The following is a 19,353-nucleotide window of genomic DNA, read 5'->3' on the forward strand; positions in this document are numbered from 1 at the left end:
TTGAGTGGGACAAGATAAGATTCAAAAGGGAGACGAAGTATGTGGAAATGGAAAAGATAGTACCATTCACTATCACTAGCATGCACATCACTTCCCAAATTTCTCTTACTTTATCTTACAAGGGACATTTTTTTAGTGATTAAAGAGAATCATAAAAAGGGGTTGCTCTACATCTAAATTATTTCCAAACAATTATAAAAAAATGACTTGAGAAAAAGATAGTTCTAAGATTGATGTCGATGTAGAAAGCATGGAGATTAAACGAGTTTAACAGCTTTGATCTCATTTATTTGTTGGAGAGATTTCTAAATACTTTGAACGAGTGGCGATAACATAAAATAGTATGGTGATCCAATTTTCTATTCCAACTTCTAGATAACTGTCATACCATTCAAGAGCCAATTTCCATTAGAAAAAAATTATGAAGAATTTCTACTGTAATGATAATCTTAAAACGTTTGTGAAAATTATGAGACAATATTGAAATTTTTGAAAATATAAGGATATTTCTAAAACAACAATAAAATTATAGGGAAATTTGTTATTTCAAAAGATATTTGATTAGTTTCAATGGCATTATTAGACATGAATGTTCATAAGTAGGAATTCAATACTTGAATCTCTTTTGATGATTATTTTTCCTAACTTGTGAGGTAGATAGATTCAAACTTGAAAGTTTAATATGAGCTTAATTTTATTACTCCCTTCTTTCCAAGGTCTCTTCAATCTTCATATAAGAAACAAATTATGTTATCTATGTTATTGTCATCTAAAATTGTTATTTATTTATTTTTTAAGTATTTTTAAAATAATATTTTATTTAGGGGGGGGGGGGGGGGGGGGGGGAAGGGGTTCACTTTTATAGAAGACAGAAATATTTCTAGACCCTTGTTAATAAAATCAAATAAACTATACAATGAAAACAAATCCCATTAAGAATAGAATCTCCTTTTTCTTTGTAACAATATTCCTCACAATCCAAAAAATAAAATTTAAAAAAAGAAAAAGAAAAAAGAAGACCCATTCATTCTTCATTAATAAAGCAACTCCAAGGGAGAGGAGTATACAATAAACTAATAAAATACACATTCACCATTATCAAGTCATAGCAAAAGGCCCTGTTTCTTTTCAGGCTTTTAAGAAACTTGGGCCACTTCCCTTACCCCACCACTTACATGGAGAGAATCTTTTCCTCTAAAAAAAAAAAAAAAAGAAAAAAAAATGACCCAGAGAGCCAAAACTTTCCACCAGTGAGAAAATGTCACATATAGCCCCTAACTAGCCTAAGAGAGGTAGTTTACAGTGAGAGAAGACTTTGGAGGGTAAAATGGTCATTTCAGCTTTTTTTTCATTGGCAATTAGGGTTTCTACCAGGGCCTCCATAGTAAAAGAAGTGGCCCCAATCCCCATTGCTGCCTGTTTGAACATCATAACAATCAGGTTGTTCTGTGAATGTGCCAATGCCTTTTGGGGGTTTGAGATTATTGGATCCATCAACAACTTGAATGTTTCTAAAATAACTTGCTTTACCAAATCCTTCATCTGGGAAGTGGCCACTCCCCATTTGGGTTGAAGTGTGTTGTCCATTTGGCTCTGAGTTTACAACTTCACCTCCCCATTCAATCATGGAAGCACTGTCTGCTAAATATGAGAATAGGAATGAAGGCCAATACCCCATCACAAAACCATTTCCAAATTGCATCCACCAATGCCCTTCTTTTGGATCCTACATAAATCAATCACCATTATGTATGTTAAAAACCAATCTAATACAAACAAAACTAGTAGTTTAAAGTGGGTTATCATTTCAGATCTGGAAGCATGAACTCGAAAAGGGCCCGAGATTTGTTATGGTGTCTCATCAAGAGACATGGTAGGGTCAAAAAAGCTTACATACACTCCGACTAATCAAAATATCAATCACCATTACGTATATAAAAACCAATCTCATACAAACAAACTAGTAGTTCAAAGTAGTCATTTCAGATCTGCAAGCACAAACTCAAAAAGGGGTTGAGGCAGAGTTAAGGTGTCTCATCAAGAGACGTGGTGGGGTCAGACAAGCTTATATACACCCCAACTAATCAATGACAAAATCTGGCTTAATTTACAGGTGGTCACTGTGATTTCATGGCGAGTTTTGATTATGGTGAAAGGATTCTTGAGGGGAAGGGGGATTTGAAATAGCTTAGCACACCGTGACTAATCAATGACAGGAAATGACCGTTCGGTCACTAGTGTTTACAGTTTATCGTCGCCTTTTGGTGGCCCAAGGCCAACCTGTCATGGTTAAGGCCAAGAGATTCTTAGCAGCATGAGAACATAATAATGCACTCTTGTTTCAAATCTCCCCCCACCCTCCCCATCAGTGCCCTCATTTATTGCTGCAAGGTATTTATTGATATGGCCAAAAGATTTGAAATGTCTAGAGTGATTCAATTGGGAATGGGACAAGCAACCAACATCTGATTCTTCCCCCACATGCCCTCTTTCATTGGTACTATCATTTTCATGGATATTGGATTTTTCTCCTTGTTTTAGAAAACACTATCATGTTATTTAAAAATAAAGAGGCCTGGTTTTGGCTTTTACCTTCCAGACAAGTATACTAATGTCGTATTGTGAATTTCGGTATGCTGAGACTGGAGAGATGCTCGCTCCCATTGCTATATCGCTGTTGATTTGAATAAAGCCTGAGCAGAGGAGGTTGTAACAGCCTGTAGCTTGATATGCATCACTCTGGAAAAGGGGAGGGGGCAGGGTAAGCAAAAGAAACAAAGACAATCGGAAAACAAGCAGGAAATGTTCGAATGTAACGCAGGGCTCACCGTCCAGTATGTGAAGAGTCTCGTGTTGTTATCACCGTAGAGATCAGGACTAACCTGTTTCATGGAAGAGAAATAATGGCAGGATATTAATACTGTTAAGAAAGAATAAGAAGTTATGACATTTTTTCTCATTTATATGTTCAATCATTTTGAGTCAGTAACATGAAAGATAATGTAGATGATTTATACCTGCCAACCAGCTTCAATGCTATTGAGATCTTCACCAAAAGAACCTCCTAAAATCCAGAGCTGTGATAAGCTAAACTCATTAGGCTGTTGTATACTGGGCTCCCACACATTCATAGTTGCTTTAGCTCCATAATACTTATCTCCTTCCACATAAGCTATTGCATGCTAAACAAACCCAAAAAGAACAAAATCAGAGCTGAAAAAAGAAAAGTATAAGAGAGATAAAATAAAGGGAGAAAAGTGATAATTACCTGATGACCACTCTGATTTATGAGATCAGGCTCAGCAGACCTTGGGGGTATTGGGGTTGATCTATGCTTCTTTCTTCCATATCTTTTGACTGAACTTGCTCTCAAAACATCTTCATGTTTAGTTCTTCTAATGGGGATAGTTCCATCAGGACACTTTCCATTAACATGCCATAGTTGGTTTATTGGGTTTGGTTTTTCACTGGCTTTCTCAGCTACTTTGTTCTCATCAAATAGCCCTTCTGGATGATAACTTGGCCTCATCTGAAAACCCAAACAGAACCATGAGAGAAAGCTTTTGTGTGTTATAACTTTTAAAGAGAAAGTGAGAGAAAACTATGGCAAAGAACTGTTGAAACAAGAACACACCTGGATTTTATGGTCTTTGAGGAAAGGATGGTCAAATGCAGGTTGATGAGACATGTGAACACAGTCAATTAGGTCCCCATCTGGACTCTGGTTCAATAATCAGAACAAACATGAGAACCATATCAAAGAGCTTACTAAACATAAACACCCAGAAAATCTTCTTTGTTCTAAACTATAAAAGGTTATAAACTCCGTCTTCAGCCAAGTTTTCAGTGAAGTTCAACAAATAGAAACAACAATATATAGTGTTTAGCTCCTGAAAAAGTTAAGATACAAAGATTTCAAGAGAAAATGTGAAGTTAACCTTATTTGGCTTCATAACATTTTCCCACAATTTCCCAGGAAACAAACAGAGTGGCACCAGAGGAAAAGCTCATTTGAGTATAAAAGGGAAGAAAGTAGAATGTACCCATTAATGTTTGGTTCCTGAGAAAATGAAGGAAACCAAACTTTTTCCCAGGAAGAAAACTAATTTCTCTTATTAAAACAAAACATTTTCTCACCATTTTCCCAGGAAACAAACAGAGTGGCACTAGAAGAAAACCCCATTTGAGTAGAAGGTCCCATTCTTGTTTGGTTTCTGAGAAAATGAAGGAAACCAAAAATTGCCCCACATTTTCCCAGAAAGTAAACCCCATTAGAGTAGAAAAGGGAAGAAAGTTATATACATCCATCCTTGTTTGGTTCCTGAGAAAATGAAGGAAACCACCCATTTTCGGTTTTCCCCCATTTTCTCACACTTCCTCACCATTTCACAGAAACCAAACAGATCAAGAACCACCACAATCAAAACCCCATTTGAATAGAAAACAGAGAGAGACAGAAAACAAACAAACCTCAATGGTTTTAACAGCAGGTTTGTTCAAACGCCTGAGATGTTTTTGCACCTCGAGCTTCTGGCGAGAGCCTGATTCCATTCTCGTCGCACAGCACAAAGAAATCATCCCCAAAACACAAAAAATGGCGACGAGAGCTTCCATGGTCCTGCATCTGCTAAATCGAGCAGAACCCATCTCCAAAAACACTCTCAAAATCACGGATCCACAGCAAATCCCTCAACCACACTCCAAATGGAGAAAAACCCGGAAGAAGAAGAAGAAGAAGAAGAAGAAGAAGCTCAGTTTAAGAACAACAATGGCGGACGGCCACTAACAAAACCCACTTCACATAGAGCTTAAAAACGAAAAACTTCTCTCTCAAAAAACCCACACGCGCACTTCTTCCTAAAAAGCCTTGAATCTCTCTCTCTCCCTCAAGAAAACTGCCCCACTTTCTTGTCATTTTCCCTCCGATTCGGACTTTTGCTGTACAAATCATATTTTCTTTTTCGTGTGTTTCATTTCCTTTTTCAAAATCTTGTAATGGGAAACAGTTGATTTTAGGAGAACCAATGGCTTTGCTTTTGCATGGTCAAATTTTGGAGATAGGAGAGGAAAGATTTTTGGATATTTTTACTTGCATTACATTACATAATCTAAAGATGAATACTTTTTTCTAATGGGACCTTTTTTTTCCTGTCACCCATTAAATTTAGACTTTTCCTTCCACTTTCTCATTATTTAATCCGTCAAAGAAAAAGGAAAATGGAATAAAATAAATGAAAATTTGTTTTAAATGTCAAACTCCTCAAAATATTTTTAACTGCAAGTGTCTATAGTATCTATCTATAAATGATAATAGTCTATTAGTGATATATTGTAATATTTTACTATATTTGAAAATATTTTTGTTTATTTTTTTATATTTGAAAATAACTCTAAAATAAATATTAAAATATCATCATGGTCCCTTAATTAGAAATTTGTTTAATTTTAATGTATGTATTTTCAAATGTATAATTTTAGGAAATTTCAATAAATATCAAATTTAGTCTTTCGAAGTTAATTTTTGTTAAAATTGATTAAATGATGATAATAGTTTTTATGGAATAAAATACAATATGCGTGTGCGCTTTCAAAATTTGTAATAAAAATGCTAACATATAACTAAAAAGTGAAAAAAAACAACAACAATAGATTAGCATTAGCAATAAGATATAAATTTAACCGTTATTGAGAGTTTATAAAATAAAATTGAACATTTGAAAGTATAAGAACTAAAATGAAATGAGTCTTGGAAATATAGAGATCATAATGGTATTTTAACCTAAAATAAATTAAATAAACCAATTTTTTCTCCTTCTCACGGGTCAAACAGTCTTTGGGAACCATAATGAGTGTAATTTAATTAGCATAAAATATGTATTATCAATTTCGAAGTGTTCAATTCTCTTCCTCATATTATATATATTTTCTAAAAAATTGTGAATGGTGAAATTTTTGCCTCTGACATGAATATATATATATATATTTTTTTTTTTGTTATTGATATTTGAATTTCTGATGTCTTGGTTGAAGACATAGAATAAGGGCTCGTTTGTATTAATTTGAGAGAAAAAATGTTTTTCAAAAAATTAATTTTCATTTAGACACTTTTGATAAAGTTGATTAAAATATCCTAAAAATTATTTTGAGTGATTGTCAGATACCCTAATTTCTTCTTAAATGACTTGTTTTTTAAAATTAAACAGTTAAAAAACATTCTAAAGATACCATAAACCTGTCTATTATTTCTCCCACGTGTTTATAATATATATTTTTTTAAATGGGTATTTATAGACTTTGGACTTCTTATTTATTTTATTTTAATTTTTTAGTTTTGGTGGTTACTTGCAATGGTTTTTTTTTAACACAAAATTGAAAATTCGAGCATTTTGTATAATTTTTGTACAGAACAACGGCCAAATGTATCTAACTTTTTTTTAAAATCAAATTTGTAATTTAAACACTTGACAAGATTTGAATTTATAAGCCCTCGATTTATTTACTTTATACTATGTTCTTACTAATTCATGAACTATACTACCTTTTAAAAAAAAATCATATTCCTTATTTCTAAACTATGGATTATATTTAATTGGTTATTAATATTACAAATATAATACATTGAGTAAATTTTGGTAGCATACCATGTTAATTTCCCCCCTAGAGATTCCCAACAGAAAGAGACTAATATGGTAGCATAATTAAAAAAAAGTTCCCTCATATAATTAAATTATATCCAGGCTGATGTAATAAATAAATAAATATTTTTTAAAAGAAAAAAATGTACGAACTTGTTAATTCTATTCCAAGTATTTCCTAAACTCATAAAACATAATCCAGTTTATTAAACGGATTCTAAATCATAACTTAGTCTTTAAAACTGTATGATTTTTTAGTAGTTCAACGTGGAGTAGAGATTTATATAGAATATTGGTATTTTTTCTTATATCTTAGCTGATGACGTATATCTTAATCATTTTGATTGAAATAAATCATTATTATTATTCTCTCTACATGTTACTCGTAGTTTTTTTTTTTTTTTTTTTTTTGTGAATTTGGTATATATAGACCTCAACTTCATATTTTATAGTTGTCGTCGTTAATGACAATTGACTTATTTTATTAGAAACAAAATTAAAAAATTCAGTACTCGATAAGAAACTTTTTACCATGATAAATGATTAAATTTACATTTTTTTTTATCAAATTTATAATTTAAACACTTGACAAAATTTGAGTATAGGTTGATCACATCACGAGCAAAATTGAGCTTACACTCATTTGCATCTAACTAATTTATGAACTATGTAAATACATACGTTAAATATGGACTCTAAAAGAAAATATACCTCTCATTTTTAAACGGTTGAATATATTTTTATTTAGTAGATCATTAATGCTAGTACTATGATACACGTTAGGTAAATTTTGGGTATTTATGTCATTTGATACATAAAATAATTTTTTTAAAAAAAGAAACACATCATATTAACTATTTTGTCTAAATATTGCCAACAGAAAAAAAAAATTATTAATATGGAAGCATAATTAAAAAACTTCCCATAGTATAATTAAGATAAACTACTTTTTTAATCATTGAATTTTAAAAAATATGTGTGTTTGGTCTTTGAATTTTCAAAACATACATTTTTAATCACTGACTTTTAAAATAGGTGCATTTAGTTAATGAATTTTCAAATTGTACCTTTTTAATCTTAAAGATTTTAATAATAGGTTTAAAATGTCCTCCAACTATTTTTTAATTTTCGTTTTATATATTTATATGAAATTTTAAATTACAAAAATATGTTTTAAACAAAAATCAATGCAACGAATTTTTAAACCTTTTTTTTTTTTTTTTTATAACTTAAAGACCAAATGAATATATTAATAAGCTCTAGACTAAAAAATATATGTTTTGAAAACTCAAAACCAAATACACGTATTATTTAAAACTCGATATTAAAAAGATATTTTTTCTTATTATTTAAATGATAGGGCTAACATTCTACCCATATATAACTATACTTATTCATTGCTATAGTTAATTTATTATTATTATAACTTAAAAATAAAAATAAATAAAAAATAAATAAAAAAATCCACATTCATGTTACCACAAAAAATTAAAAAGAGACCCATAATTATTTCATATCCTAGTGCACATTGTCTCATAGTGCAATTCATCATTCACCTTCTGATTTGCCACAGTCCTCCAATCTCAATGAATGAATAAAGTGGGTTCTAATGTTTTCAGTCAACAAAAATTATACCAATTTAAACATCACACACTTCAATATAATATGTCCAACATTCCTAATTATAATCCCACACTTTCATCACCAAATCATATCAACAATCAAATCATTTCATTCACTTATTTGAAAATTTTTTAAAATATTAAACTATTTAAAAAATATATATTAATTATATATCGATATACTTCTATAAGTATATATCGATATATCTATACTGATAAACTTTTATTGACCTCTGTCGTCCTTTATAAAAAAAATATTATATATTGTAAATTATTGAATATTATTTGGATGGTTATTTATAAAATGTAAAAAAAATAAATAAGATGTTCGTTTGATAAATGAATTATTCACTCACTTAAATATAGGTAGACTAGATAAATAGTGTCATCAATAAACTAGTAAGGGTAAGTATTGGGACTAATCATCGGTCTCAGTGGACAGAGTACCAATTACCATCTTAGCAGTTGATTATGTAATCTTTCACATTCACAATCGTTGAACTGAGAAACTATTGAAACATGTTGTGATGTGGTACAATTAAATGTAAAACACTGAGAATGACTAAAATTGAAATTCTAAAAGATAATTTGCAAAAAGATTGAAAGCGAATAAAATCAAATTTTCATACATGCAGTAACCAAAGCAAAACGTAGGAACCAAATCCACAAGGCTTTTAACATAGTAGAACCTTCTTCGTCTATAATCGTGTAACATCCCTCTTATTAAACTCAACCGCTTTAATCTAATTATTATCGTAAGATAGTGTGTTGGACATAACACCATGTTAATGTAAGTTTGATTTGTACCTCATTGCCTCAACTAATTCGTTTCCATCTTGTATCCTATAAAAAAAAAAAAAAAAAAAAAGGATATTTTGTACTATAATCATGCAATTAACAAGTGTCGCGTTTTAAGTAGCGAACTCGTCATCTTTTCATTGTAAAAAAGTATTCATAGATTTCTATAAATATATTATACCAAATATCATATTTGGTCAGTATTTCACTCCTATACTAAAAAATAGAAGGGGAAAACATTGCTATAGTCCCCAAAATTTGTCTAATATACGTGTTTGATCCACAAACTCTTGAAATATATTTTTTCATCATGATTAAAGTATTTAAAGTAGTTTTTTTTTTTAAAATAAAGATATGACATTTGAAATTAGAAAATTTATCAGTAAAAGTGATTTTTTAAATAATAACATTTTAAAAAGTTATTATCTAAAAAAAGTGGAGAGAAGAGGAATGAGAGATTACTTGTTTTTTAACGTTAAAATACCATTTTGGTCAATATATTTTAAGGTTTGTTCAATATTAAGCGTTGTAATTTTAATTGTTCAATTTTAGTTATTATATTTTAGATAAATATAAATTTAGTGACTCAAAGGTTTTTTTTTTTTTTTTCTACTGATACTTGTTACATAATGATAATATTTTGTATGCCAGAAAATATAATATAATATGTAAATATATTTATAAAATGTTTAGTAAAAATGTTAATAGATAACAATTTATTTTCTTGAAAAATCATGAATAAATTAGTAGTTTAAGATTTATTGAAAGTCTATGAATAAACATGATTCAATTGAAAGTATAAGGTTCGTAATTTAACAAATTATATAGACCAAAATGATATTTTAATTCATTTTTTAATTTAAATGGTGATTTTTGAACATTTTTTAAAAACTCGAAACAGAAGAGGAGAATAATATGAGAATTTTTGTAATTAGAATAAATTTATAATGTTTTTAAATATGTAAAAGAGAATTTATATAATGGATCAGATTCAAAATCAAGTGATCACTCATTCATATCGTTGTTCTTTTTCCCCTCTAGAAAAGCCAAAAAAATCGAATAATTTCACGTTATCTTTATTAAATTTAATAAATAATAAAATAATAAAAAATGACACATGGGTACATTGAGATTAAAAGAATAGTTCACGTGATATATTTTCACTTCACATTGCAACGAAACAAAAACCTATATATATAGATTAGAATATCATTTTAATTTTTATATTTAAAATCTATTATATTTTAATCTTTATAATTTTAATTGTCTAGTTTAATTTAAATATTTTTAATAAATTTTTATCAAAATTAATTAAATAATAACATTAAAAATAAAATAACTAAAATAGATAATTAAAAATCTACAACCTAAAAATGAACAACTTCAAAATCTACAGAAAATGATATTTTAATTTGATATTTAAAAAAAAAATTATTATATATAAATAGTTAAGAGATATCTACAAATTTTATAGAAATAGATTTATGAAAATGTCAGGAGAAGAATAATTAGAATATTCCAACAACGAATTTCAAAAAAATAACTTTATATATATAATTAAAAAACATTATCCCAACGGTAACGGACAAGCAAAGCATGGTAATTAACAGTGGGGGTAATTTGGTCATTTGGAAAATAAAGGACGAAAATTCCCATTTCCCGAAGAAAAAGGAAAAAGGAAAAAAATAAAAGTCATCGATTGACGAGAAGCAGGTAGCCGTTGCAGTTTCTGTCACCCTCGGTTAAGGTAGGTCACCCGCAGGTCACGCTAAGTGCGTCACAAGCTAGCAAACTTAAAACAGTGTATTTGGAAAATATTCAAACATTTCAATTCTAGTCAAGTGTTCTTAACAAAATAAAATAAAACAAAAATAATTCAAGTCCCCTAAAAATCATTTGTTTTTTTATTTTTATTTTTATTTTATACAATAAACTTTATATAATAATTTAGATAGAGATCCACAGTTCAAATATTTCCTCCCTAATTTGTATTAAAAAAAATTCTTTTGAAAATTAAAAAATATATTTTTAAATAAAAAAATATAAACAAATTTATTTACAAATATAGCAAAATGTCATTATCTATAAATGATAAGCGACAGACATTTACAAATATCTAATAGATATTTATCACGGTCTATCGTTTATTAATGGATGCATGTCGCATTCAATTAGTATAGACAGTGACATTTTGTTATATTCAAAAATATATTTTTGTAGTTTTACCATTTATTTATTTTAGAATTTGACTACTAATTCAATATTTTCTTTAAAAAATATGAAACTGTAATTATTAAATTAGGATGAAACTAGCATCAATTTAAATAAATAAATAATACGATGGTTGTTAAATAGGGACTTAATCTTTATAGTTTTAGGTCTGATAAACCGTTAAACTTTCATTTTTACATCAAATAAATTGCTAAGATATATTTAAAACTTTTAAAAAGTTCATAAATCTAAAATGGTCTATATTTGTAAAATTTAGGTTTAACACCTATTTCAGTTCATTAATTTTGAATTTTATTCTATTTTGGTCCATAATAGTTCCAAAACTTTAAAAAGTATTTACCTTAGTTCATACTCTTCAAATTATGTTAACTCTTGAGTGAAATCGTGTCTAGCATGTATTGAGCAAAATAAAGGTGAAATAAAATGTTAACAACCAACGTGTCAAAATAGTGAGTGATCAAAATCTTGAATGTAAAATGACTTTTGAGTTATCCTACAGAAAATTTTCCGACCTAATTCAAAATTGAAACCTTGAGCGTGGTTAACTTATTTAGCGGACTAGCCATCCAAAAATACAAATCATCTCATCACATGTTTAAGAGTTACAAAATCTTAATACCAAATGACAAACTTAGCACATTTTAAAAGTTTAAAAATCAGAATAGACATTTTTAAAGTCTAAGGACCAAAATATAACAGTATTCAAAGTTCATTGACCAAAATAGGACATTAAACCTAAAACTTACATATAATAAATGGTTAACCTCTTAGTTAAAAGTACATATTTTATCTCGGTTAAATTTTGCTCGTGTTGACAAACTATATTATATATATATATTTTTTAAAAAAAGTGTATTCAATATTACGAGATACGTTAATCCACCTACCAATATGGCTTCATTTTCCAATTCCCTAGAGTATATAAACATAATTTGTATGTCCTAGTTACGTCTTGAATTTTTACATTCATTAAATAATCTAATATCGAATATAACTTTAAAATGTTATATCGAATATAATTCGGTATATAAGATGTTAATTATCCTCTTAAAGGTAGATGGTTGGATCTCACCCATAATTATCGAACTAAAAAAATAAAATTTAAAGATAATAACAAGTAATTTTATTTATTGATTAATCCTATTTAAAAGAGAAATATAAAAATCATTATTGAATAGAATTCCAACACACCTACTTGAGTTGAAAATGTCAACAAAGTGGGGGAAAAAAACACTTCAATCATAATAATAAAATTCCCCAATCAATCCAAAAATTCCAATTGAAGCATTTTCTATTGAAATCATACCCACATAATCACATAAAAATCAAATATGTAATCACTTAAAAAGCATAATGAAGATAAAATATAAAAAAATATATAAAGCAATCTTATAAAGATATATACATCAAGCTTTATGAATATTTATTATCAATCACCTCCTCCTTGTTGTATTTATGCCCCCATAAAGTTTTCAATTTAACTAAAATAAAGGAACTTTCTTCTTCTTTTTTCCATTTCCCCCAACTTTTTAGCCATGCCTTTTGTCAAATTCAATCCTTTGTTTATTTCTCTCCCTTTCTTCCTTTTCATCTTTCCTTTTTTTTTAATTAAGTATCTTTAACTTTAATAAACCCTTTTGATTAATGTATATTTAAGAGAAAAATAATGATGTGATGCAAAAGCTGGAATATGGGGCATGAAATGCATTAAATGTATAACGATATGATGAGACTTGCTTTAAGCTATTAATTGAGAAACCGACAGTTATATCAATATTTATATTTTTTTATTTTAACGAGTCTTACATTTGTGACAATCTGAATGGATCAAGATTAATTTAATTATTTTTTTTTTTTAAAAATCAAAGTATAATATAGAGATAGACTTGTGCCTTGAAATACTACTTAAACGACTCATAAACTTCTGCTTGGAGCACAAATAATCAAATATCATCTAACAGTTATAATTTTATTTTTATTTTTAGTTTTATGTTTATTTCCTTTTTTTTTTTTTACTTGTTTTCACCATTGTTGTCGGTTTTATTAAAACATTTGATTTTTTAGCTAAATTTTTAAAACAACAAAGACTTTAAAAATTATATATGTATATATAGTTTCCCCAACTAAAAAAACTTATGAATTTAATGTTTCTCCACTCAATTAAAAAATAATCAAATGAAATATTCATTATTCCAAAATTTAATAACTATAATGATATAGGGAGGTAAACCAATTATTCATTTTGGTTTTGGATTCAGTTTTCAAATTTAATACTAAATTGAATTGAACAAAAAAAAATTGATTTCCTCGTAATTTCGAATCAAATCAAACCGATGCCCCCGGGTAAAAATCAAAATTTTAATTTGATTCAATTAAATTTAGTTACTTTTAGTGTTCATCCCTAGGGTATATGTATCATACCCCAACCAGATATCCAAAAACAAAATTTCAATAATGTCATATAAAAATATCACTTTTCTTATTAAAAAAGTTAACATAAAACGAAGTTCTTTTATAAATTGTTTTGTTCCATTAGCTTTCCTGTATTGAGTTGACTAGCGAGTGCTTTTTAGCTTTGCCTCAAACTTTATATACATTTATTTATTAATTTCTCTTCTCTTGACAGATAATAAAAAGGGGATCTCAAAATTAGAAAAATAAAAAAACTATTTACACAAAATTGGAAAATTTTAATCTTATTTGATAGAGGCGGATAGAATTTTATCTATAGAAACAAATAGGAGTATATCAATGATAGACACCGATAAAAGTCTAACCATGTTTTTTTTCTTCTATTTCTATAAATAGTTTATTTTATTATTTTTTTTTTTTTGTGAAAATTTCTCTAGCAACAACGACAAGTACTCTCCTGTCATCCACATATATTCTCTATTGCTGTTAATTCAACATGCTAGAAAAATAAAATAAGATTGTATAAATTAAATTTGATGCAACATAGTTGGTCTTTTGCGATATCTTTGAAGACCATCATGTAAACTTCTCAAACTGTATCAAATTTTAGGTTAAAATGTCATTTACATCCTTTTACTTTAGGTTTAGTCCCAGTATTTTCAATAAATTTGAAATATAGTTATTCAAAGTCATCTTCTATCAAAATTGGGTAAATAGTAATAATGATAACAATGTTTATGATAAAAATTATATTTTTATAATTTATAAAGATAATACTAATATATTTAAAAAGAATAAAAATAAAATGAACACTAAACTAAATGCAGTGACTAATTAAAAATACCAACGATCAAAATAGAGCTAAACTCAAAATAAATAGATCAAAATAGTACTATAACCACTAAAACCTTTGAATCTCATCATATTAGACTTCAAACTTAATTTAAGATAATGGACAAAAATGGATCGAAATGTTTTTACTTTGAAAAACATACTCATTCTTAAAATATAAATTTTTTTTGCCCCATGATTGTAGTTGTGATGTTATGCTTAAGCTTGGAGGTTAAATTACAATTATGCCCTTGTTTCATTAAATACATTAGAAGTTTATTCATCAACTTTTTTTTTTTTTTTTACTAACTTTAGCTACTAAATTAAATGAATAATGGTAAAAATTAAAGATCGGTTTTCCAAGTTACCACATTTTATTTCAACCTTTGCTTCATTGACCTAATTACAAGTCTCCTCATGTCTTTTCTTTCCTCAAATGTTTTAAATTACAACACATTGCATGAAATATATAAATTCAATCTATATCGATAAAATTCATTTGATTCAAACAAAAAGTTTCACCAACAGTTAAAAAAAACGATAAAATTAGTTAAAGATTTTGTGTGTATTAAAAAATGTCAAGGTTTCTCACCTAGTGCTTAGTTGAATACTTATCGACAGATATAGTATAGGTAGAATTCCCCTCAACTTTATGCTCTCTTTCTATATAAAAATTGGCATAGTATTAAAACCGTTGCTAGCCAAGTGATAGATCTGCCTTTTAACCACCTTTAAGCCTCACTCATTACATTTATTTTTACTAAATTATATAAAGTTTTCCGTTTTTTGATTCGTCACTAGATGCAAAGTCGATGGTATAAATATCTCTTTTATTGGTTATTTATGCTCCACGTTTTAGGTTGCTTACATGTTTACCTCAAGGTGTGGAACCTTATCTTTTTATATCTTTTGCAATATATATATATATAATTGAACTTGTTTTCAATCATTCATATACTTAATAGTTAGTTGAGTTTATATCTTGTTGAAATCGAACCATTACAAATAGATGGATAATTTTTTTCGTGTGTATATATATTTATATAACACTTTTTTTTTCTTTTCTATTTTGGATAGTAATAAAATATATGCATGCTATTTACTTATTCTTCTTTTCCTTCAAGCTTCAAGCTCAATTTGAGCATGACTTTGTCGTAGGCAATCACTTATTTATTTGTCTTCTTTAAGATTCAAGGTTTAATTCATTACTCTCGTCAATTGAACGTAGCTCAACTAATATAAAGTATATAATTATCAACCTCGAGGTTAAAGACTTGATCTATATATATTATACCCAGTAAAACTTTAGCCATATGCTACTCGCTCATATATGTGTATATTCAAATACTAATTTCAGCAAGTTTTTGATGTTGTTTTTTACCATTAAAATTTTTCTATTAAAACTTTTGTATAGCAATACTTAAACGACTCGTAAATTTCTATTTGGAATACAAACGGTCAAATATCATGCGATAATTACAATTTTACTTTTAGTTTTATGTTTTCGAGATCTATGTTTATTTTCTTGTCTTAATTATTATGGTTGTTGCTTTTATTGCAACATTTAAATTATTAGTTAATTTTTTTTAAAAAAACAAAAAATTAAACATAATATCTACTTGAAAATATATTAACAAAATATTTACATAAAAAGGTTTTAAAAGTACAAAAGTATTTTTAGAATTATTTGCTATAAAATGTAAATGGAATTTTTTATTTATAGTAATTTATTTTAGTTTCCACAACTTAAAAACTTGAATTTAATGTTTTCCCACTCAATTTCCAAAACTAATAAATCGAATGAAACCAAAATTTTGCAATTACAAAAACCTAAAATCTTAATTAAAAGAAATGATTACAAAAGAGAATAAATTAAAACCTTTAAAAAGATTCTATTCCATTTTTCTTAAGGAAAAAAAATGGAAAATAAAAGAGGGAAAAAAAAGAAATAAAAATCCCTTTTTGTTTTATTTTTGGGGAAAAGGTTTTCTCTATAAATTCCTAACCTTTCAAAAAAAAAAAAAAAAAAAACAAACAAAAAATTTGAGTTATTTAAGAGGATGGTGAGGTAATGAGTAACGAGAAATGGAAGGAAATTAAATAGCAAAGTAGGATTTATCAAATTATTCGATAATCTAAATAATTTAGACTATCCAACTTGAAAACTTTTTTTCCTTCCCTTCGATTTGAATCGGGTTTAATCTTTTAGGATTCTATATTTGAATTGAGTCAACTCTTAACCAAACTCAAATTTAGTGTGTATAATATATACATTAGGTTTTCACTTGGTTGCTTCTACCTCTACTAATTTCTCCGTCTTTATAAAAGAAAATGTATAACCTATCTCAACTTAACCAAAAATATTACAAAATTTGGGTTGGAGACCATATTTAATTTTTTTTTATTAACCAACCCGACCTATCTATGACCTATCAATGTACATCAAAAGAGTGTTTGGGAAAGGGGTGGAGCAATGAAATCTGGAGAGTTGTGAATTTCTGGTCCCATGTTGTAAGAAGTTAATAAGATACGAAATTAGTATTTATTAGTAGCGGAACCTATAAACTCCTCCCGCAAAATAAGTAGATGATTTCACATCTCTCTACTTTCTAAGTGTGTGTTTGGAGTGAAGTTTATCATAAGATTATAATAACCATATTTCGGTACACAGTAAATACTATTTTATATTCCCTATTTAACCATAGTCAATACTATTTACTATTTGCTACAGTTGTCACAACTTCCTTCTCAAACTAAAACAGTCTACACCAAAACACAAACTATTACAACTAGCTATAATAATCTAGAACTATAATAACTAACTCTTTGTCCCAAACGTCCCAGAACTTCTTACTTTTAACTATTTGGCCCAAACATCTTCGTAGAGGAGAAAATGGCTCGAAGGTGAGAGTCAAATTAACATACCATTTGATGACATGTAAAATTATGAACGAAAGTAGTAATACTACTAGAAATTTTGCTCGAGAGAATGGTGGCAAAGGAGATGCTATGATGACCGTACACGTGTAGGGTTGAGAAAGAGGGGAGTACACCCGTGAGGCCATCCATCCAGCATCACGTAACACGAGGACAAAAGAATAAATAATGCTAAAAGAAACTGACTCAATTCTCCATTTTATAGAATCCAATGCATTTTGCTTGACCACCTACCACTTGGTCAAATTTCTCAATCATTTAAACATTGTAATTACCATCAGCCTCATTATTTACTTCATTAACTTTTCTTTTTTTTTAATGATTATATATTTTCATTTTTTTACTCTATAAACTTATACGTATAAGTAACGGCGGATTCAAGATTTTATGTAAGGAAACACAAGTTCATATAAATATAATTTTAGATGTATCTATATAACATTCAAATTATATAATATCGTGAAAATGATCCTAACTATTTGACATATGAATAGCAGGAGATTTAGAATTTTATGTTAGGGAACACAACTTTATTTAAGGTTAAAAGTTTAGTCCATTAATGTCAAAATTTGTATCATATATAGTTCTTGAACTTTAAAAAACATATACTAGATCATTGATCATTTACATGATTAGTGTGTCTAATATGTAGCACCAGACGTTTTTAAAAAAATGAAGTAATTTTTCGCTACAATGTGTCGTTCAATTAGAAACATTTTTTTTTCTAATATAACAATTAAAATTTTAAATATTTTTAATATTTTATGAAATTTTTAGATACTAAATTAAAAGATTACATATGTTTTAGACATTTGTAAGGGACTTGTTAAATTTAAAACTACATATTTATTAGTCGTAATTTTAAAAACTAATAATAAATTTGTACGGACTTTAATGTAATTTTAAAATAATGATAAAGTAATAAAGCAAATATTTTATATATGAAAATGATATTTATATACCTTAATTTTCAAAAACTAAAAATTAGTAACTAAATAATTAATTAGTCTGAATTTTAAAATATGTTATTATATGAATAATGAACGAATGTGAAAAAAGAAATGGAATGAAAGTTATATAGTATTCAAATAATTTGTCGTAAAATAATCATTTAAGAATTATATATAATTTAATGGGTTAAAATATGAGTCGAATGAGTACATATTATGATAGTACCATGGATTTTTTTCTACAAATAGCCCATAATTTTTTTGGGATTGATTTTATTCCATTTCATGCTTTGTATTTTCAATTAATTTTAAAATCAATTCGTACCGTCCATTTAAAATAGGTTTTTAACAATTATATTTTTACATTTTTTTAGGAGATTTTCAAAAATAAAAAAATAAAGAAAAAAATATTTACACAGCATAGTAAAATTTAATCTTATTTGATAAATATTAATAGAAGTTTGTCCGTATCTATCCGTGATAGAAATTGATGAAAGTTTATCATTGATACTATATGATAGACCTTACTAGAAGTCTATCAATATTTTATTATTATTATTATTATTTATGTAGATAGTTTGACCTTTTTTCTATTAGTAATTCTTTTTTAATAATAAAAATGGTTCATCCTAAATAAATATAGAGACTCATTTTAATCTTTATTGGTTTTCTTAAGAATTAAAGTGTATTTCGATGTATTTTACAATTTATGCTTATTGTGCGAGATCGATTAATTAAAATAATATATATTTTGGACTTATATTTATATTTTGTTTGTTTAAAATTATTTGTTAACCTGATAGGTAAAAGAGCAATGACTGCAACTAAAAAATGTTATTATTTTAAAATAATGTTGCATTAGAATGAACTTGACAAGTCATGACAAAAAATCCAATTGTACAAGAAATATATGGTATATAAAACAAACGACAAATT

The 19,353-nt window shown here is 27.5% G+C and overlaps 1 protein-coding gene across 1 annotated transcript; it reads right to left on the reverse strand.

The window, feature by feature from the left end:
- Nucleotides 1-1,006: 1,006 nt before the first annotated feature.
- LOC120071884 lies at nt 1,007-4,879 on the reverse strand. Its single transcript, XM_039024295.1, has 7 exons — nt 4,471-4,879; nt 3,635-3,721; nt 3,269-3,529; nt 3,018-3,182; nt 2,829-2,882; nt 2,593-2,739; nt 1,007-1,726 (listed from the first exon to the last, which is right to left on the reverse strand). Exons 1-7 carry the CDS (start codon nt 4,645-4,647, stop codon nt 1,349-1,351), a joined length of 1,269 nt encoding a protein of 422 aa, XP_038880223.1. The 5' UTR covers nt 4,648-4,879; the 3' UTR covers nt 1,007-1,348.
- Between the last annotated feature and the right edge of the window lie 14,474 nt (nt 4,880-19,353).

The sequence above is a fragment of the Benincasa hispida genome, chromosome 2 (assembly GCF_009727055.1).
Source record: "Benincasa hispida cultivar B227 chromosome 2, ASM972705v1, whole genome shotgun sequence".
Taxonomy (NCBI): Eukaryota; Viridiplantae; Streptophyta; class Magnoliopsida; order Cucurbitales; family Cucurbitaceae; genus Benincasa; species Benincasa hispida.

Coding starts and splice junctions, on each gene's coding strand:
- LOC120071884 (XM_039024295.1), bottom strand. CDS start 4,647: ATGGGTTCTGCTCGATTTAGCAGATGCAGGACCATGGAAGCTCTCGTC. Junction 3,722..4,470: donor CTGCTGTTAAAACCATTGAG/GTTTGTTTGTTT, acceptor TTATTGAACCAG/AGTCCAGATGGGGACCTAAT. Junction 2,883..3,017: donor GCATTGAAGCTGGTTGGCAG/GTATAAATCATC, acceptor TCCATGAAACAG/GTTAGTCCTGATCTCTACGG.